Raw genomic sequence first — 22,172 nt, 5'->3', positions numbered from 1 at the left:
ACTGTAACCACTCGTACTATCGTAGGACTAGTTGATGTACAAGAAAACTACCCGAACTCGTTGGAGTAGGACTCTAATAGTATTCGGTTAGGACTTTTCATGTAACCCTGTCTCCCAAGACTATATAAGGACGGACAGTGACTTCCTCCAAAAGCTCAATCACCTAAGGGAATACAAACCTCCACTCAGGACGTAGGGTATTATGCTCCGGCGGCCCGAACCTGTCTAATATTTGTGTTTCTTGCACCATCGCATTCTGATATCGGCGAGTCCCTGCCTACAAACAATATCCTTAGGGTATCCCTCAGAGATCTTGGCGGCTAAACACCGACAGTGTGGGAGAGGCTGCCACGACGACGACGGGAGTCAGCAGGGGCGGCGCCAGGCATTGCGGAACAAGGCGAGGGCGGTGCGCGGAGAGGATAGGTTTGGCGCAGGCAGAGGGCAGAAGTGGGAGTGGGGCGGCGCAACTCGCTGGAGCTTGAGAAGGAGGCTTCGCATGGAGGGTCTGCGGGAAGGACGTAAGGAAAGGGAGATGGAGCAGAGGGTGCCGAAGTAGAGTGGGAGGCAGCGGGAAGAGAGAGAGGTGGAGGGCCCGGGAGGAAGAAACCTTTCCCGTAGAATTGATGTTGTGGGGTCATTTTTTATTTTTTTAATAGAAATGGGGTACTCTTTGAAATTGATTTTTTTTTGCTTTACCATACTTATTTGGGGAGTTGTCAAACATCAAAAATTGGAGAGAAAAAATTGGTAATAGTTGGAGATGCTCTTACACCCTTTGCACCAGTCACATTACGCTATCTTCATGACTGAGCTTTATAGGAGGGGTCTCCTTGTCCTCCGAACACGATCGTCATCCCCATTCCACTCCAAGCCAGAGGGTCAAAGATTTGCCGATGAGCCACAGAGACTACTAAGAGACTGGCACACCATGATTAGGATCACTCTAGAACTAAGCACAAAGCAGCTACATCCTTGCTCTCTCTCACTTTTTCTTGGCCTACACTAACACTGTGCCAACTGCCAAAATGTTACGCGGCTGTGCCTACCACGCAGAACACGTGGACTATTCGGCTATAATAGCACAGCTCAGTCAGTCGGTCCTCCTCGTACCCACACACAAAGCCTGAAACGTATAGCAAATCACCTATCTATTCGGCTATTCCACGGCCTCTGAGAAAGACAACTAGCTAGCTAGTCTGGTGCCATGGCGGGCGGTGGAGAAGGCGGCGGCGCCGGCAGCGACGTTGTCCACGTCGTCATGTTCCCCTTTCTCGCCTTCGGCCACATAAGCCCGTTCGTGCAGCTGGCGCGCAGGCTGGTCTCCGACGAGGCCGCCGGGGTCCGCGTCACGTTCCTCACGGCCGCCGGGATCGCGCCGCGCGTCGAGGCCATGCTGGAGTCCGCCGCCGGCGCGGTGAGGGTCCTGCCCCTGAACCTGCCCGAGGTCCCCGGCCTGCCCGCGGGGGCCGCGAGCACCGCGGACGTCTCCGGCGACGGCGCCGAGCTGCTGAAGCTCGCCCTCGACGGCACCCGGCCCGAGGTGCGCGCGCTGCTCGCCGAGCTCCGCCCGGACGCCGTGCTGGTCGAGTTCGCCACCTCCTGGGTCTGCGACGTCGCCGCTCCTCTCGGCGCCAAGGTGCTCTACTTCAGCGTCTTCTCCGCCGTCTCCTTCGCCTACTTCACCGTCCCCGCCCGCCTCGCCGGCGGGCAGCCGCCGGCCGCCCTGACCGCCCGCGACCTCATGGTGGCGCCTGCCGGGTACCCTGCGGCCTCGCCGCTCACCTCCGCGCCGCCCCAGCTGCAGGGACCGGCCCTGGTGTACCCGTACACCAGCTTCCACGGCATGCCGTGCGTGTACGACCGCGTAGTCGCCGGCGTCGAGGGCAGCGCCGGCATCGTCATGAAAACCTGCCGGGAGATGGAGGGCCCCTACATCGATTACATCTCCTCCCAGTTCGGCAAGCCCGTGCTCCTCGCCGGGCCCGTCGTGCCGGAGCCGCCGCAGGGCGAGCTCGAGGAGCGGTGGGCCAGCTGGCTCTCCTCCTTCCCGGACGACGCCGTCGTGTTCGCGTCGTTCGGGAGCGAGACGTTCCTGCCCGTCGCCGCCGCGACGGAGCTCCTCCTCGGGCTGGAGGCCACCGGCCGGCCGTTCCTCGCCGTGCTCAACTTCCCCAAGGGCCCGGACGCGGCGGCGGAGCTCGAGGCGCGCATCCCGCCGGGCTTCGAGGAGCGGGTGAGGGGGAGAGGGCTGGTGCGCACGGGCTGGGTGCCGCAGCAGCACATCCTGCGGCACCGGAGCGTCGGCTGCTTCGTCAACCACGCCGGGTTCAGCTCCGTCGTGGAGGGGCTCGTCGCCGGCTGCCGCCTGGTGCTGCTGCCGATGAAGGGCGACCAGTACTTCAACGCCGCGCTGTTCGCGCGCGAGCTCGGCGTCGGGGTGGAGGTGGCGCAGCGGGATGACGGGTGGTTTGGGCGCGGGGACGTGGCAGACGCTGTCGCCGCTGCGGTGGCGGCGGGAGGTGACGGAGATGCGAAGTGGAGGGACTTCTTTACTAACGAGGCCGTGCAAAATAAGTTCCAGGTTGACTTCATCAGGGAGCTGAAGAAGGTCGTGAGGGCGTAAGTGCAGATGATACCAGTGGCAGATCTAAGAATTTAAGGATTTTATTATTTCTCTTCTTCTTCATCCATACTCTTAATTCTTTTTTGGGAGACTTTGGGAGGCTCCATGGGATGTATGAGACTATGGGTAGAGGGGCTCCAGCCTCCAGAGCCTGCCCCCACGCTCCCCACGCTCCTCGCTCACGCTGGATCCGCCTCTAAATGATGTGTGTATTAATTCACAAAATAAACAAATTTTATAAGATGGAAAAGATCTACGATGGTGGAGCGTAGACGTGCAAGAAGCACAAAACAAATTGCGGTGGTGGGAGCAGGTATATATGATCATCTTCAATGGTAGATTGTAATCACAAACGTTGCATTATATCTTCAATGGTTTCCATAGCTACCATATCAGCAAGACACATGATTTATTTATTTTTGAGTAAAGTATATGAGTGGTCTCTAAACTTGTTCCGGTGTGTCATCTACGTCCATAAACTCTTAAAATGCATTTTAAGATCCCTGAACTTGTTTCAAGATGTCACATAGATCACTAATCCATCAAAATGCATTTTCAGATTCATAAACTTGTCCCGCGGTGTTATGCAGGTCCCTAAACTCTCAAGATGCTATTTTAAGTTAATGAAAACTTCTTTTACTACTCTAAATTTAATAAAATTACTATTTTCTTTTTTATTGAGAATGGACACAAATTATCTTAATAAATTTATACAAAGCGGATGTAATAGTTAGTAGGAAATATTCAAGATTAACATTGATATCTCCATGTTAAACGTGAAAACTATAATATCCACCGTTGATTTCAAATGATCAAGATTAACCCATGATGATGTATGATTAATGAGCAGCTAATTCATAGTTAAAATGGTCTTAGTGGTAACATTTCTAAATGAATGGGTTGGAAAAATAGTTTAATAAACAGTTTATTATAAATACAATTAATTATTAATCGTAATTTTTTGGGATATACAAATTCAGCTTGAGAGTTCAGGGACTGAAAATGCCACATTGAGACAAGTTTAGGGACTTGAAGATGTATCTTGAGAGTTTAGGAACCCGAATGATACCTTTGGACAAGTTTATGCATTTTAAGAGTTTAGAGACCTAGATGACAACTCGAAACAAATTTGAGGACTGTCCATATATTTTTAATCTTTATTTTCTTTATCGAATATGCAGAAGAGCTGCGAATCTTTGCATTAAGAAGAAGAATAGAATTTTTCATACAACGCGAGCTGACTCGCCACACAAGCGCTTATATAACACGCTTGAAACAACAACAAAAAAACTAGTGCTGAGGTGTAATTTGCGTAACAAACAAACAACCTAACTTAGGTGCACCAGCGTCGATCCAGTATAAGTCTCCCTGTCTGATCATATGAATGACCAGGCTGACACCAGCTGGGGCGCCTCTGAACACCGGACATTCCGCTCCTTCGAGAAATGCCAGGTAATTAGCGCGAAATGGGTGTGGAACCCCTTCCTCTTGGAGCCTGGTAGTTTCTCTCGCTGATGACAGGCCACCGGTCTGCAAGGGACAGCCAACCCACAGGTGCGACACACGATTTATTAGAAACGACAGCATCCAACGCATCAAATCTTTATGGCAGCGAGCGCTCGCAAGCACTCGGATTCAAAGCTAGAGCACCTCGGAGCATTGGATAGGTGGAGAAAGGGACAAGATGAGATGGATGGGCATGTAGCAGGGATTGCGGTGCTTGAACAAAGCGGATGAGGTGGATGTTTCATCTGCTACTAATTGCGGGGGGGCCGCTAGTGGGCGATCGTTTCCCGCGGGCTGTCGCGACGAACGAGCATCACCGGTTGCTAGCGGCGCGCGTGCATACGTACAAGGTAGCAACGAATAGGTTTTATTTGGTTCCCAGCTGGTGATTTAGGCCCTGTTTGGCACCGCGAGCACCAGCTGCGCGTCGCTTATCCGCGAACGCAGCTCGGACGCCGTTTCTCCGCTTTTCCCTCGCGCAGTACAAAATTTCGCTTTTTTTTGCTGCAGGCGTTGGTCAGACGCGCGTCTAACGCGAAGCGTTTGGTGGGATTTTTCGCTTAGCGCCACCGCCGCCGCAGAAATCGCGGTCCCAAACACGCCCTTAGTTAGTCTCCAGATTCTAGTCAGGCTTCTATTAGTGTGGGCTTTCTCGTGCTCTGCTGCTCGTAATTTTTCTATCGGGATATAGAGTGAGAGGGTCAATGAACGGGGGTGCCGGTGTGGCAGAACCGTCCGAATTAATCCGGCTCAAGTGCGCTAATCATCTCTAACAAAACAATACAGGTTAACACGCACTTCAAACAGAGTAATCCGGCAGCGCTGTCGGATATAGTCTCAATAAAACCACCTACGCTTTGATCGAACCCAAAGCTTGCAGAACACTCACATGTAGGCGAGTCCAGAGATTACAACATTTCACAATTTCTTACATCACAGATTACATCATAAATTTATTACAAACTGAGTTTAAAATCAGAAAATGCTTTTGCATCATAAAAGATATCATCAGAGTTCTTGATTTCAGCAGAAAACAAACGATAGTCTATCGACGAAACATGACGTCACGATGAAACCCGTCAACGGATATAACTTAGTCCACTTAACTAGACATACAAGACTTTTTGGCTGGAGGGATTTGTTTTGCCGAAAAGAAACTAATAGTAGATCCTTACTTTCAGATTTTAGCTTTCATAATTCTAGTTCAATTAACCATTCTAAGTAAGCATCTATCTCTAATCAAGCATGTTCGAAAAAGCATTCAAAATACATCCATATTATCATCATCATCTTCCACTTGTTACTCTATGTAGTAGAAGTGTTAAGCAATCTCATTAACCGTGAGCGGCGGCCGATTTGAATCGAGTTTTTAACCTTGCAAGGCAAACCTAACAACCACGCATGGGAAGCGAAGTCACCCACACAACATTTTTCCTTTCTTTCCCTTCCATGGATCAGGGTCACCCACATCGACTACAGAGTACGGGTACTCTGCACCCGCATGTTGGCCGCATGAGAACAATGTGCAATGTTCAAAGATGGTGAAAGTAAAGTCCACTCTCAGGTCCAATCAGGTACTCTGCTTACCGATTACCATATTTCTCGGCATGTGGCTAGTACATTCAAACGCTTAACAACCACTACCACGCACTGCGGCCTTAGTACATTTTCACTAAACCGACGAGGTCTCAACCACAAATATCATCCCATAACCCCGCCCATAAACCTTATAATTGCAGTATGTGGTAAACTAGTCAAACCTATAATCTCGCGAGAGGCAGGAAACCACTCGACTTTTACCGGTCCTAATTAGCAGAGCATCTAGTCGAGCTTAACCTCTAGTATTCAAAACATGGGTACCTAGGATCATGCATCTATGGTTTCAATCAACTCCTAAAAACTTAAATGCACAGATAAATAAATTACAACATAGATTGCATATAATGGAAAATAATAGGCATTAGATGCACTGGGGCCTGCCTTCCTAGGCAAATATTTAGCCTTGAGCTCTTTCGAACATTGATTCGGGTCTTCGGCAACTTAGTTTGATTAGCTTGAGCTGCACGTAGTTCGTTCTCGGACTCCGGCACCAACTCGTTCATTCTATCGATGAGAGTTGTCGCGTCTATATGAATGCAAAATTTCATGTTACGTAAATGACAACAATTTACATTTCTTTCCTTCACTATAGAGTTGTAGCACAAGTTTTATTATGAAGTTTCTTAATTACATTTTCTTGGGCAATCGTTTATAGAGTAGTAATTAACTTGACTTAAACTCATTCAGCAAGTTGGGTTTGTGATATTTTTCATTTGTCATTTTTCACATAGAAACTTAGTCTATTTACTATTATCACTAAAAAGTGTTTCTGGTATTAGAATTTTTATGCAAGAAACAAAACTTAACTACAAGACTACTATAAAATTTTCAGGAATTTTCATGAAGCAGATTAATTATGATAAATAAAATAAATAGACACTACTAGAAGCAAAACCTATTTATACAGAACAAGGTATATAAGTTCTGGTGTTCAAAGTTTTTCTGATTATTTCTAATATGGTGTAAAGCATGATGTGAATTTTTCATATTTTTCTAGTTAACATAACTATTTATCATGAAATAGCACTATTAAACATAAATTAAATCCCATATATAGCTATATAGATAAAAAATTAACCAAACTTGGACAGTAGTGTTTACCTAGCATTCTAAGAACATGGAAAAAAGTTTCATGCACATATCTATACAGAACATTCAGAATTAAATAACATGTCATTATGCTAGATCTAACAAAGACTAGGATTTCATCTAGTTATTTTAGTTTTCTGGTGCTGAAAAATTTACGTGCGCCTATACTCAGTGATGTGAGACTACCATCCAAAAATTATCCTTAGTTCATGTGTGGAACTCCTAGAACAATTAAGTCTCATTTTATCTAGTTTTAAATTCAGAGGAAAAAATATTTAGAATCTGCCCATGGCGATGTTGACAAAGTTATATATTTCATTTCAAGGATTCCAGAAAAGTTGAGTTTGCATTTTTAAGATTTTTCTACGAATTGTTATGAATTTTTAAAGTTCACGGCTAAGTGTTCATGTAACTTTTGCCGTTTACCCCCTGGAATCATGTTTTTAAATTACGAATAGGCCCTTGGCCGGAATTGCAGAGCAGGGGCGGCGGGTTTCGGCCGGATTCCGGTGAGGAAGCTCGCCGGCGGCGAGGGGCAAGTGGGGGGAAACAAAGAGTAAGCTACTGCATAAATTTCATAATTTTTGAACATCCAAAAACTATAGATATTAAATACACAAGCTAAAACAAGCATTAACCATGATTAATCAATACGTCATAGAAACATTAAACAAACATCAGGTTAAATATTTTTTCTAAGTTCTACATGACAAAAAAAACTAACCCAACTGGTTTTACATTTTTACCATTTTTCTATTATTTACTATGCATTTTCAAAGCTTGCAACCACTTAAATTAACATTTAAACTAAAGCAAAAACTATTTAGAAACTGAAGATCAACCTGTAAGGAAAGTTGTAGCCCTTAGAACAAGGAATCCAACAAATTTTAGTTGTATTTTTCTGATTTTTCTATGATTTACTATGATTTTCCAAAGTTTTAGCCAAGTTATTGCAAAAGAACCCTTCGCAACACTATTCATTTAAGTCTATAGCTATGCAGATAGCCCCTTGGACTTGTTCCAATTCGTGCACAAGGTGCCTGGGCGGAAATAAAACAGAGGAGGCGCGCAGGGAGGGCGGCGCCGGCCGTTTTCGGCGAGGGGGCTCGCCGGCAGCGTGGGGGAAGTTGGGGGGAAAGCTAGAGGACGCCGAGGCGAACCTATTGGTGCACTTGGCTCGCGGGGAGACAGTCCGAGACGGCGGCTCCACGAGCTCCAGCGGCCGGCGGTGGTGGCGCACGATGACGGCGACGCTCTGGCGAGCAAGGGGTGGCGGGCTTGGGCCGGTGAGCATCGCGGGGATGCGTGGATCCCGTTCCCGGGCTCCGTTGGGGCAGAAGGAGGCCGGAGGGTGGGGCTCCGCGGGAGCAGGCAACCGGCGGCGAAGGGGTGGTGCGGCCGGGTTTGGGAGGTCCGTTGGGAGGCGGTGGTCGTGCTGGGATACTTGATTTGGGGGAAGAGAGGGCGGTGGCGCGGGGCACCGTGGTGGCCGTGGGCGGCAGCGCCATGGGCGCGACGGTGAGCTCACTCGCGAGCTGCAGAGGGCAGGGGTGCTCAAGCTCTGGCTCTAGCGCGAGGAGGAGAGGGGAAAACAGAGTTGGCTTGCGAATGGATAGGCACGGCTTAAACGGCGACGAGAACGACGGCGCGGCGACGTGTGGCTCGGCACCGACGTCGAGATGATGACGGCGCGAGCAGAGGACAGCGGGGATGCGTGTCAAGGCCAAGGAGCGACAGAGGGGGCGGTTTCGGCCAAAACCATGGGCGCCATGGCGGTTTGGGTCGGGGGCGCGGCGCGTGGCCGGCCGTGAGGCGGCGCCGGCGCACGGACGCCGAACGGCGATGAACGGCGAAATAGGGACGGTGAGGAAGAGGGAAAGAGAGAGAGAGTAGAGAGAAATTTTGACCGTGTTTGACTCCGATTTTTCTCCGAAAATTTGAACTGTGCTCCAAAAATTTTGAATACCAAAGTTGTTCAAGATTTTGAGATCTCCAACTTTTGTTTCAGTCAAGACTTCATTTGAAGATTAAATCATGGTTTAAAATTTGAAATTTTGAAACCAAAGCATTAATGTCCTATTCAAAGGAAAACTAAAAGTTTTCTTCAAATTTTTGTACTGAAACTTGAAAAACCATAAACACGAAAGTTTTTCACCATTCCAAACTCTACAACTTTGTTTTTAGGCAAAAGTTTATTTGAGCAAGAATTTAAAAGTTATTTTTAAAGCATATTTCATTGGATTTGAAAATTAGTCATCATTTCATGTGTTAACAAGCTAGCAAAAATTTAATCCAATTTTTTTTACAAACACGATTAATGCTAATGATGGTGTCAAACACATGATTAATCCTAATTATAAGTAATTAACACCTGGGGTGTTACACTCTTCCACGTCCTTCAGCGGTTCCGGTCGCCTGAGCTGTTTGAGGGGGCTCGCTAGCGCCCCCACCCTCCCCCGGCAACGGCGGAGCCCGGGTGGCCCGAATCCGGCACTGCGACGGCCGGATCCGGTGGCTGCGCGACCGAGCGGGTGCGAGATGAGGCGGCGGACACGCCCCGGCCAGCTCTCTTGAGTGGGCGTCGCCCCGCGATGACGAGGCCCGCAGGCCACAGATCTGCATTTTGGATTATGCGACACAGCTCCACTAATGTTTCCCTTGACAATTCTGTAAGTTAATTCATTCTGTGTTATCTTTTCAACTATAAATTTTGGTTGCACTGCGGATCATAATAGGCCAGTGCATAGGACATTTGTTTCTTAACTTGGGCCAAGTAAACATTTTGACAGTCATGTGGACTTGAATGTAATGCACAATGTTATGATGCTTTAGATTCTTGCTAAAATGACCAATGGAGGGGTTCTTCTGCAGTATGGAATGCAAAGGCAATATCATCAATATGAGTGATCCAAGCATAGCCAGCTGTTGTTTCAATGAGAATCAGGTGCTATTTTAGTTTCCCTGATCAGAATATTTATTTCTCTGTATTGATGCATATACATATTAATTGATTTGGTATTAGAATGCAAGAAGTAGCTAAAAAGAAACAAAACATGATTTTCAATACTCTAGATGGCATTTTTTTTTCATGTCTTTATAGTGCTCACAATTTTCTCTATCTTATCTACAAGCACCAGGTATCTGAGAAAATGCCTTTGCACTCACTGCTCACAAAGCAATGGCAGATGTCCAAGTGGAGCGAAGTTGACGACCATGGACATGCTATCTCAGTCTCACCAGGTGCAAAGCGAATGATGACCACTTGGCGGCCAGCCCTATGGGCACTGCCAGTACCAGGTACGGATTCGATCTACCTTATTAGCCATGTGGTGGCCCTCCACTACTGATAACAGGTATGTGTTTCAAGTTGCTTATGACATGTTTGATCAATTGGCGGGCTACATTCATGAAGCCTAAATCTGTTGCCTGGGTTCATGGTGCCTTCCAGACAGTTTCCGCAGCAACACGGTGAGCAGCCAATTTGCAGCCAGATCTATCCACAATATTTCCATATTCACCTAGAGATTTTCTCATAACTTCTGGTTAATGTGGTTTTAAGGGACCATTGGTTGAATATATGTGATCCATCCATATGTTGTAGTGGATAAAACGAGGGCAAGATAAACTAGTTCGCCCTCCTTTGGAGGCTCTGAACTATTTAGGGTTTATATTCTTGCTTGACCTCAACTGATACAAGGGTGTCTCTTTTATAGAGACGACTGACTTGACCCCTAAGCAATATCCTAACCAAATCCCTCTAACTTATCTCTTTCCTAACAAACCCAACTAATCCTATTCGCGGCACTGTTCACGCGGTACAGTACTGCGTGGGCTCTGGATTGGCTCCGCTTGCCATAACACTACTCCACCCTTCCAAGACAGCTCGTCCTCGAGCTGTGGTGGGTGGACATGGCTGCAGATGTGGATGGAAATTGTCGACGGTGAAGTTCTTGGCGATGACGTCTGTGAGAAGGCCGGGCTCGAGCTGGAACGCCAATGCAGAGAAAGTGCTTGGTGGAGCCACCAGTCACCACTGAGCTAGCGGCGAGTAGACCGTCGAGTAGACCGAGCAGGTCCATGGCGCAGGTGACGGTGGCGGCATTACCGTCAGGCCCCCCGGCGGAGATGGGGCTAGTGCCGATGGTGTGGGCGTCACCGGTACACGCGGAAAAGGCACAGACGGCTGCAGTCTAGGAGAAGACGCCGACAGCGCCACTGGTGTTGCTGGTGACTGCAGTGTAGGAGAAGGCGGCCGGCAGAACCACTGGCGTCGCCTGCGGGGATGGAGTAGATGGAGCCTGCAGGTTAGCAGACGGCATCGATGATGCAGGAGTTGGCGGCGAAGCCATGGATGCATCTATCCCCACGGACATCTCCTTTATCAGCTGCACCATGCGATCCAACCTCTCAGAGATTGAATCAAGGGTGGTGTCCATACGATGAAGCGCGGCGAGGGCCATGCCAGATCGAACCGGATTGATGGGTGGGATTGGGCAGGCCTTGGTGGTCGTAGGAACGGAAGAAGACGGTGGCGGCGGCGGAGGTGGTGGTAGGCGGCAGGATCAAAAGGCTGATACCAGATGTTGTAGTGGATAAAACGAGGGCAAGATAAACCAGTTCGCCCTCCCTTGGAGGCTCTGAACTATTTAGGGTTTATATTCTTGCTTGACCTCAACTGATACAAGGGTGTCTCTTTTATAGGGACGACTGACTTGACCCCTAAGCAATATCCTAACCAAATCCCTCTAACTTATCTCTTTCCTAACAAACCCAACTAATCCTATTCGCGGCACTGTTCACGCGGTACAGTACTGCGTGGGCCCTGGACCGGCTCCACTTGCCATAACACCATAAGATGTAAGTTAAGGGAGCTCATGATGAGTTGATGACTGCCGTGTTAGAAACAGCTCGCCCAGAGGTGACTAATTGGGATTGTTGTCTGCTTTGCAGGTCTGGCTCTTGAAAGTTGATAGTGCCATTCTTTGCAACATGCTTTGCAACATGCTGAGTTCATATTGCCATTCTTCCATGCAAAGATATTATGTTGCTACATAAACTTTCAAATTAATATGTAAAAACAAAAAAACGCTAAATTCATATTGGGCTGGTGGTTCTTTGATTATTTTCTTGTAGTATTAATATGATATTATGTTGTTTAGGTCCACAACAACAGTGGTGGTGACAATGGAGAAGATGGCAGCGGCGTTCAAGGAAGAGAAGTCCACGGACAGCACTGCAGGAAATGGGTTCCAGTCTTCCAGAAAGTACAGATTTCCGGTCGATTCATTGAAGTGAGGGGCTCAGGTTCTTTGGATCATTGGGGCATATGCAATCCATGACATCAGTCTTGAGAGGTAAATATCTCACTCTCTGGTTTGTACATATATTGCTTGAATTTTGTTTGGAAATCTAAACATGATATGAAAAAATGATGTGCCTATAAGAGGGTAATAAGTGCTGCTTCTTCCATGCTACCATGGGGATGAATGAGGAATTTCTCATTGTTTGTTCCAATCCCTTTTACAAAGTTCACGTGTATAATTTGGCAAGCACTATGTGGCCAACCTCTTTAAAGTAGCTCTTCATTTGCGCAGTTCTAATGCTAGCCGATGAGCTGCTTGTAGACGATGCAGTCCTCCTATGCAAAGTCTCTTTTGCCTGGTTACAAAGTCTCCTAGGCTTGAGTAAAATCCTTGAAAAACACGCATGGAAATAGTCAATTCTTCATGCAACAATGCCAACAAAGTTGCATCAACTGTGAAGGTCTGTAATGTGAAGTGCTCTCACATCAGGTTTCAAACCACCTCTACCCACATGTCCTTGAGTAGTATTGCTGTATGTACATTCCATAAATCGGCACTAACATCACTTCAGTTGTAGATAATGGTATTTACCATGCCTGGTTGCTTATAGTTTTGTTTTGATAGTTCAGTTTTCACCTTCAGCTTGCCCTTTACGCTGCTAAGCTTTCCATAGCCATCTTTACATTATTTTCAGACTAACTTTGCTGATATAAATTTCTTATGTTTCTGCTGATTGTGATAATATGCATTATTTTCAGACTAGCTTTCCATATTTATCTCTATAATCTTGGTCAAACTTGAGATTGCTTTGACTCTCCAAGATTCTTGGGATGTCTTATAATTTGGAATGGAGGGAGTATAATTATTTAGAAAAAAGAAAGGCAAAGCTGGGAGGCTACTTGTGAACCTCTTTGGTCAAAGATGGAAGCATCAGAAAATGCATGTCTTAAGTCTGAAATAGAATCTGCCAAAGTTAATGGTAAGTTTTCTAGGATTTCGTGGGCGCGACTACAAAGCAATCTATAGAATTCCTCCGCCCCCACCACCGCCCAACCGATTGGAATTGACTCACTTATTGGTTGCTCTGCTCCATCAGAAATACAATTTAGACTTGCTACCTTGAAGGAGGAGCGTCAGCAGGCAAGGCTGCATGGCGAGGAGACCGAGTTTGGCCCGCATGGGGGGTGCCCAATGTGGGCATCCATGCTTCTGCGATACTGCCTCGCGTGATCATCCGTGCTTCAGGTGATTCGCATGTTCTTGCACTCCGTCATTTTCTGTGGTATCTCCACAAGAGATTTCAGGTTTGGAGGTTTCTGCGTGTATTTTTTTTTTGGAAACCAGTGCTTGTGCGCGTACATGGAAATGGAATACTGTGAATCATTTGTGGCATATGTGTTTGCCAAAAATATAGCATGTTGTTTAAATTATTCCAATCGAATGCTCAGCAATATGAAATTTATTGTGGGGTGCTTGTGCCCTGTGCCTCAACCATAACGGTTCAGTGCAGAGCAGATGGTGGACAGCATCAACTACCTGGAAATGGAAGATGGATCCTCTTAATGGTGAAAAATTTATCAAAGTTGCTGAGGTTCAGGGAACTGAAATGAAGGTATGCTTGTCTATTTTCCTTCTTGTGATCATGCAAAAAGAAACTATTACAGTTTATCTGTGGGCTTGCTTTCTTGCATTTTCTGTTGGTTTATCTCTACTATCGTGCAGATGGATGACTTCCTGGTGTGATGCCTTGCGGAATGTATGGTGACTGGTGAGTTCCTGCATCTTGGCTTTTGGATAATGGCTGTCAATATTAGAGTATCTTGGCCTTTGGATGATTGTTCTGTCATTAGAGTATCTTGACCTTTGGATAATGGTTCTGTCAATATTAGAGGGGGCTGGGTGAAGAAGTAAGCGGACTTCGTCCTCGTCCTCTCTCCGTAGCAAGGAGCATAAACTGGAACTGGTTTCGGACTGGTGAGTTCCCGCCTCCTCCAAGTCGTCGCCTCCGCCCTGCCATTGATCTGCCGTCCCCGACCGCGACGCTCATCCACTGACCACTCGGCCAAGGTAGCTGCGGCTTGGGGCTCGCTGAGCAGGCACATAGTGCCAAATGCTGGTCTCGACATAGCAGGCAGGCTACTCGAGCCCATCACGGAGCAGTTCCCCATCCTATCCTACGTTGATTTCTACCAGGTTAGCTGCCTGCTTGAGATTGCGCTTTCAATCACACATTCCTCCTCTGTTCTTTTTTTTTTCATGATGTTGTTGAACCATCGAGTATTGGCCTGGTAATATATGACAATTCTATTCTTGCGATAGACCATGCAGTCTGCGGGTAAGAAACGTTGTAGAACTCCTCTAAGCAGGGTTCCAGACATGACTGCTACTGGTATATACTAAGATTATCAATTAACATCAAGCTTGGTGCCCCTGATCATTCTAATTTCTTTCTACCACCGCTATGAAACATTATTGTAGGTTCTGAGAATGTAAGTGCGAGTGAATTTAAACGGCAGAGGGGGAGAATTAAGGCTGCAACCATGACCGATGAATAGAGGAACAAAAGAAAAAAAAAAGTGGCGTGAGGCTTAGGAGGATGTATGATGCACGTGTATGATGGCAGGATTTTTAATGTTAAATAATATGACCAGGTTCGATCGAGATGTGGTGAGTGATCACGTACTTTGCTACACTTGCTTTTTGTTTATGTATTTTCAATTTCGAACAATCTCTGATCGGCTGTTTTATTGTCATGGTATATTTGTTCTAATGTTGCAGGGCTTAACTTTAGGAACTCAGGAGTTTGGATCGTGATGAACACATTCTCCAGGCGGCTTAGTTTAATTCATAGGGAACGCACAACTTATATTGGGATGAAATACAGCTAATCCCTACCGATATAGGGGTATTTCTACATCAGTATGATAGCATGATATAGAGTTAAGAGTTCTCATATATATGGCCCTGACATTATACAGCTGAATATGCTTATATTGCCTATAACCCAGGCAGCTGACTTCTCTGAAATTAAATGATCAGAAAAATGGTGTCTTTTATGTCTCTTAGATGAATTAATTTACAAGTCCTTTTCTCTTGTATATCAATCATAGCATAACATGAATATGGTGTAGCCATGTAGGCATATTATAAGCAATAACCCTAGCTTTATGCTTCACGTCATATGCTGTATTCATGGCAAATGATTGGAATGCAACCGTGACCGAAGATAGTTTGCTTTGGTTTCATGGCAAAATCTGTACAACTATATGTGTTCGATGAATATAAACATGTGATTAATATTTTTTTATAGAAACATTTGTGCTGCTGGTGCACTTTATTGTATCAAAATTTTATTTGCTATCATATCAACGTAGAACGCGCGTGCTCATGTTTTTAGGAACCACCTTTTTTATAGAATATATTTGCTATGATTGGAGATATATTCTGAGATTATGAACATCATCATCATGAGTGATAGTGTCTGCAACAATTAAACTAGATGATTGGAGATTATCAGGATTAATTATGAAATTTAACTCAGATAAATCTTCAACTACACACTGCAATTATATTAACAAGTCAATCATTTGGAAACTCGGTTTATGAATTATGAAGTATATATGGTTTAGTAATCTGTAGTGCGCAAACTAAAATTTAGTTTAGCTATTTTTCTCGCAACATTGTTATTTAGACACGTGCGATGCCGCACGTGCACCCTGCTAGTCTCTACAAATGCACCATTAATATGAGTTTTTCTTTATTAAAAAAATTTGTTATTTTTTAGCAAACTCGATGTAAGTGCTTATTTATATTACTACATGCTCTCCATAGTATTTTATTTTAAAAATTATTATATTTTTATTATAGTTTATCAAAAAAATTCTCTCAAATCCAGCGGCGGGAATAGAAATATTCTGAGTTTCTGACCACGGTCTTCTTCCATCGGTTCACTCTCCAATCTCCTCTCCTCCCGCGAGCCCGCGCCGCCGTGTTCGCCATGACTCCTCCCGCCCGCCAACGCCGGCGGCTTCAGTGGCGACAGCCACCTCTGCTTCGCGGATAGACTCTCCATCTCTCAAGGCCGCCACGTCCGCGCGCGCGTCAGTATGCGTCTCCGGTTCAACCTTTGGGTTCCCCCGTTCCCCGTAACCGCGCGATCCGCTAGTGGGCACACGGGTCCAACGGGTCAAAGCGATGGAGGCCGGAGACACCAGCGGGCGGAACGGGATGCGGCGGTGCTCCGGCGTACGGGGAGAGAGGTGGAGGAGGAGCTGGCGGAGTGCCTCGTCCCCGGGGAAAGCTCAAATCTCGGAGCAGCAGCTCAAATCATCGTGCTTTGATTGGAGATCACGCTGTAATTTGCTTGGGCCGAGCGCTGTGTCCTCGGGCAGTTGGGCTTTGCTCGTTCCCAGTTGCAGTTTCCGATTGGGGAGCTTGAGCCCCAATCATCGTGCTTGAGCCCCGATCCAAGGGAGCTGTGCAGATTTAATCTGGATGCATCTGCCATGTCAGTAGCAGTAGCTGTAATTTATGATTTTGAGGCACATGTTGTTTGTATCGGGATGGGGCTGCTGGGTTATTGATTCACAACGTTTGCTTCCACAGTTCCACGAACATATCGTGTAGCATGAGTTTACAATGCTGGGAATAGAAAATGGACCAAAAAAATGCATGAAGAACCAAACGCAAAATTTCTTGTCAATAGAAAATAAGATATGAAAACAATATACTCCTAGCGTTTGCAGCACAGAACCGATTCATTGTATTGTAGAAATAAGCTATCTGCTGCAATGAGCTATAAATTGAACAGATAAACTATATTTTTCTCAGCTACTATCTGCGGCCTTCATCTTTTCTGTGATAGAATCTGCCATCATTTTGTTCATCGTATTTCAACATACAGAAAGGCATTGCTCTTCTTGTCTCTGAAGATCCAGGAGTCTTCAGCCTTTTCGGGCTCCGGAAGCTTAGTTCAGATCGATGTTGCATCTGGCACCCTCTGTTTAGCAACTTCTCCACCAACATTAGTATCTGCAGTGTCAGCCATCTTCTTCTTTTTAGATTTATTAGACTTTTTCTTCTTCTGCTTCCTGTTTTCCTGTTTTGCCTCATCATTGTTCAGTAGCTTATTGCTGGGCTTCACATCAGCAGCACCAGCCATCCCTTGCACAACCTTTTCTGATGTGGTGTGGCCACCATGATCTAAGCTAGCTTTGGAGATCTTCTCCAAGGAACCATTAGTGTTGTTCTTCTTGGTTTCCTTGGAAAGTTTAGCATTTTCCTTCTCCAGCAGTCTATTGTATCGAACCCTATCACTGTCCTGATCTAGGGAGTTCCCAGACTGTCCAGTGCTGTCCAGATCGTTGGTCATGAACTTCTTGTTCCTTCGAGGGGATCCAGATTTTTTTGAATGACTTTCTCCATAAATATCATCAAAATCATTTAAGTTTCCTTGTACGCCATCATCTTCCATATTCGTCGTGAACTTCACTAGCTTTTCTTCTATAGATCTGTCTTTTAAGCGCTTACTTTCAACTACTGTGGTATTAGCAGGTCTCTTTTCTTCAGGCTTGGCACTTTCTACTACTGTGGTATTGGCAGGCCTCTTTTCTTCAGGCTTGGCACTGTTTACTACTGTTGTATTGACAGACTCTTTGCTTCAGGCTTGGCACTTTCTATTACTGTGGCATTGGTAGGTCTCTTTTCTTCAGGCTTGGCACTTTCTACTACTGTAGTATTGCCAGACCTCTTTTCTTCAGATTTGATGGGAATAGCTGCACTGCTTGAGTTCATAGACTTTTGTACTACCACAATGTTAGGTGTTGTGCTAGTATTGTTTGTTTGCACAGGAGTGCTCTTCCTATGCACATCCACTTTGTCTATTTTCTTGAAATCTTGGAACCTAGTCTTGATCTCTTCAAGCTCAGCCTCCTTCCGTTGCAGGATTTCCATCAGAGCTGCCATCTTGTCAGGGTTTGAACCTATGGCTTTCTTTTCCATTTGCCTGATACGGCTGTCTTTCTCCCTGAGAACTGCTTCCAATTCTTTTTGAGTGTTCGTAGCATTTGTGGCCTTCTCGTCCATTTGTCTAATGTGTCTGTCTTTCTCCGTGAGAGTTGCCTCAAGTTCTCTTCGAGCCCCACTTCCGGGAAAACCGGATCTACGAAGAACACGGGAACTCCATTGCTGAACTCGTGGGGAAGAAGTAATGGTGTCAGAACTGCCAGTGCACTCCACCAAAAAGAATCCAATGACCGCAGTGGGTCCTCCTACTTTTGCCTCGCGACTTGCCTCATCCCTCTGCAGACTGAGTGCCTGGCGGGCCAATGGCGGGGCACAACAAGGTGGGATGCCTGAAGTTGGTGGGACCGATTTGTAGCGAAAATGACCTCTCATGCTATATTTCAATATAATGTTTTGGCGATTGATGACACACACAACACTTGGACTAATATGATTGTTAAGATGAACATTCCCAGACTTTTAGGTTCAAGTGATGACAAAGAGAAGATAGGCATAACTAGGCCCTAAGGGCCGCCCCTACGGGGGTTCCGCTACCCGGTTAGCGAACGGGGGTCGAGGGGGAGCCGCCCCTCGCGGGTCTCAGGGCAGCGCCCTGAAACCTCTTCAGTCCAAGGGACAAGAATTGAAGAGACCGTGAAGAAATCCAAGTCGAAAAGATCAAGACGCAGACAATTTGCTATCACCGGTTAAACCGATGATGAGCAAATTGCACTCATCGGTGCAATGAACTTGGCACCGGATTAACCGACGTTGAGTGTTTTACACTCACCGGTGTAATGGACTTGGAGGCAGCAGGAGTTTTACAGGCACCGGTTAAACCGACGATCAAGGCAAAGTGAGCGTCGGTGCAGTTGTCCAGAGACTCCATTTTTCGGGGGGTTTCTGAGCTTGCACTCACCGGTTGGACCGACGTTAGTTTTTGAGAGCGTCGGTCGATTGATCAAGTAGCCGTTGGAGCAGTAACGGCTAGTTGCTGGGAGAATACACTCACCGGTTAAACCGGTGATGACAAAAACTAGAGCGTCGGTTTAACCGGCGTTAAGGGATTTCGTCAGCCTTTTTCCCAATGGCTAGTTTGGAGGGTTGGGCTATATATATGCCACCCCACGGCTCATTTGAGTGTGCTGGAGACCAAGAAAGTATACAAGAGTCAAAGATCATCTCAACCACCATAGTGCTTCATTGTACATCATATAGGCTTAAGCACACTTGTGAGAGTGCTTAGTGCTTGTAATAAGGATTAGTTCTTGCGAGAGCTCCTTTGAGAGAAGTCTTGCTGCGGCAAGCAATCCTTGTGATCCATCGTGTGACCCTCCGACTTGGTGTGGAGTGGCAACGACACTTTGTGCAGGGGAAGAGGAGACCCCCTCCTTGGTGGAGAAGCTCCGTAGTGGATTTCGGCCGGGTGACCGAGAGAGACGGTGGCGGTGCACGAGACTCGGTGTCTTGTGGGCACTTGCCTTTGCTTGCCGGCATCGCCTTGGTGGCGTAGTGCAAGACGGTGATCGGAAGAGCCTCGGTGTCCCGTGGACGTAGGCGTTTGTGCCGAACCACGTTACATGACCGTGTCTACTCGGGAGTTTGCATCCCTCTTGCACTTACCTCTTTACTTACCGTATTACGTTTCTGCATTTACTCTATCTTGCGTACCTTTACTTTCCTAGTTGGTTTGATTAGGATTGGCTAGGTTGCAAGTCTTTTAGGGGTAAGTAGAGAGTAGCATGGATAAACCTTAGTCATAACTAGCATGTATAGGACGTGTTAGGTTTATCTTATGCAAGTAGATTGAGCCCTAGGTTAAAAAAGCGATTAGCGACCATATTCACCCCCTCCCCCTCTAGGCCCGCACATGCCTCTACTGCTGCTTGCTGGTGTGTTGTACGTTGGAAGCAATACAGGGACTTTGAAGCTTGCTGAAGCAAATTTTGTCGTGGAGTGTGTGCCACCATAGTCTGGTTTTGCTATTTGATTTGGCTATACCGTAGTGCTACCTGTTTATGAAGTTGAAGCAATTTGGTTCGGTGAGTCTTTTGCAAACTGAGATTTTGTGATTTGAGTAATACAGAACCATGGCTGGGATTAGTGGAGAAAAGGAGGCTGATTCTAGCGTTGGAAAATTATGTGAAATTCTTAGCAAAATAATGGAGCAATCTAAGGTAGTTTCAGAGGTTGCCAAACATCCTCTTGAGCCAAATCCTATAAAGTTATAGGGACCGGAAAACTATTTAAGTTGGGCTCGACATGCTCGATTAATTTTGAGCTCTCATGGATATGAGAGGTTATTAGTCCCTGATGAAGGCGATGCTAAGGGTGAAATGGATGCCCAGACTAAACAGATCAATGATAGAGTGCTTGTGTGGCTGTTGGGTAGTATGGAACATATAGTTAGAGAACAAGTTGAAATAATGGCACTGCAGCAGAAGTGTGGGATGCTCTATAAAATCAATTTGCAGGCAAATCAAACAAGATGCAGGCTACTCGTATTATGCATGAGTTGTTGCATTTGAAGCAAGGTACAAAATCAGTGACTGAGTATTCTGGTGAATTGAAAAGATTATACAGAGAATTACATTATTATCATCCGTTTGAGCCTGTTGATCAAAAGGATATGGCCATTCATCATACATGGTTCCAGTCATTGGTGAGCAAACTTTTTCTTGATGGGCTGAACCAAGAATTTGATCTCCGGCGGCAGCTTATCTTCTCTAAGTCCGAATGGCCTACTCTTGATGAGATAATTTCTAGCATTGTAGAAGAGGAAACCAGATTGTCACATCCCAAAGTGGATGAATATAAAGCAGTTGATGCTAGTGCTGCCTTATCTGCAAAGAAGAGCCGCACATCTATCTTCCGAGGAGATCAAGAAAGAAATAAGGTGATTTGTGATCATTGTGGTGATAAGGGGCACACTATAGAGAGATGCTTTAAACTGCATGGTTTTCCATCTAGTAAGGCAATTTGTGATCATTGTGATGATAAGGGACATGCTATAGAAAAGTGTTTTAAGCTGTATGGTTTCCCACCTGGGTGGAAAAAGGGGGGAAATCTCAGCCAGGGGGAGTTCGAGGTGCTAACTGGAATCGAGCCCATCATACTGCATCTGAAAAGGAGCTTCCGGTGGTAGATACTCAAGCTCTTGACAAATACAACTCCAAGCTCAAACTTCTGAAGGCCCGTCTTCTACTCAAGGTTCTTCTACTAATTCCAGTTATCATGCCACTTCCCAAGGTATAAAACCTGTTCAAGCCTATGCACATAAATCTTGGATTATTGATTCTGGAGCTACTAACCATATGACAGGAGTATCCAATCTTTTCACTTCTTATACTCCTTGTTCAGGTAAGGATAAGGTACGTGTAGCAGATGGATCCATGGTTCCTATAACAGGGCGTGGATCTATCCGGTGCACCAAAACCCTATCCTTATCACCAGTTTTACGCGTTCCTGATTTCCCTATTAATCTATTGTCAGTTAGCTCTATCACAAAATCTCTCAATTGTAGAGGTTGGTTTGATCCTTCTCATTATGCTTTTCAGGAGCTAGGAACAGGGAGAATTCTTGGGACTGGGACCGTGCATAATGGACTCTATTATCTTGATGAAGGAAGTGATGAAGTTGCTTTTGCATCCAAAATGTGTCCATGCCAAGAATTATTATTACTCCACCGCAGGCTTGGACACCCCTCTTTTGCTTCTATGTCTCGTAGTTATCCTACACTTTTTAATGCGTGCCCTAAGGAATATTTTGTATGTGATGCATGTGAACTTGCTAAACATACAAGAGTTCCCTATCCTAGTTTGGGTTTAAGAAGCAATAGACCATTTGATGTGATTCATTCTGATGTCCGGGGACCATGTGAGATACACTCTATTTCTGGGCACAGATGGTTTGTGACTTTCATTGATGGGTTTAGAAGGTATACTTGGCTTTATCTATTGAAGCACAAAAGTGATGTTTTTGCTGTCTTTAAAGATTTGTATGCCCTCATTAAAAATAAGTTTGGCAACACTATTAAGGTCTTACGC

The 22,172-nt window shown here is 45.9% G+C and overlaps 1 protein-coding gene and 1 long non-coding RNA gene across 25 annotated transcripts; both read left to right on the top strand.

The window, feature by feature from the left end:
* Positions 1–882: 882 nt before the first annotated feature.
* Positions 883–3,003, top strand: LOC120650493 (anthocyanidin-3-O-glucoside rhamnosyltransferase-like). The gene has a single exon (XM_039927641.1). The coding sequence runs from the start codon at positions 1,208–1,210 to the stop codon at positions 2,624–2,626; it is 1,419 nt and encodes a 472-aa protein (XP_039783575.1). The 5' UTR covers positions 883–1,207; the 3' UTR covers positions 2,627–3,003.
* Positions 3,004–9,228: 6,225 nt separating this feature from the next.
* Positions 9,229–15,190, top strand: LOC120650491. Of its 24 annotated transcripts, none has more exons than XR_005665637.1 (12): positions 9,232–9,489; positions 9,653–9,764; positions 9,958–10,117; positions 10,188–10,288; positions 10,380–12,174; positions 12,882–13,102; positions 13,220–13,368; positions 13,629–13,735; positions 13,846–13,891; positions 14,013–14,316; positions 14,602–14,790; positions 14,902–15,190. It is a non-coding gene; the product is annotated as an uncharacterized LOC120650491 (long non-coding RNA). The 24 variants fall into 24 exon arrangements; XR_005665635.1 differs by having other exon boundaries at positions 9,958–11,677; positions 11,771–11,891; positions 11,980–12,174; positions 13,639–13,735; XR_005665623.1 differs by having other exon boundaries at positions 9,233–9,489; positions 9,958–11,677; positions 11,771–11,891; positions 11,980–12,174.
* Positions 15,191–22,172: the final 6,982 nt, after the last annotated feature.

This window comes from Panicum virgatum, chromosome 9K (assembly GCF_016808335.1).
Source record: "Panicum virgatum strain AP13 chromosome 9K, P.virgatum_v5, whole genome shotgun sequence".
NCBI classification, from domain to species: domain Eukaryota; kingdom Viridiplantae; phylum Streptophyta; class Magnoliopsida; order Poales; family Poaceae; genus Panicum; species Panicum virgatum.
Note: the sequence above shows the minus strand (reverse complement) of the source record. Positions and strands in the feature narration are given on the sequence as shown.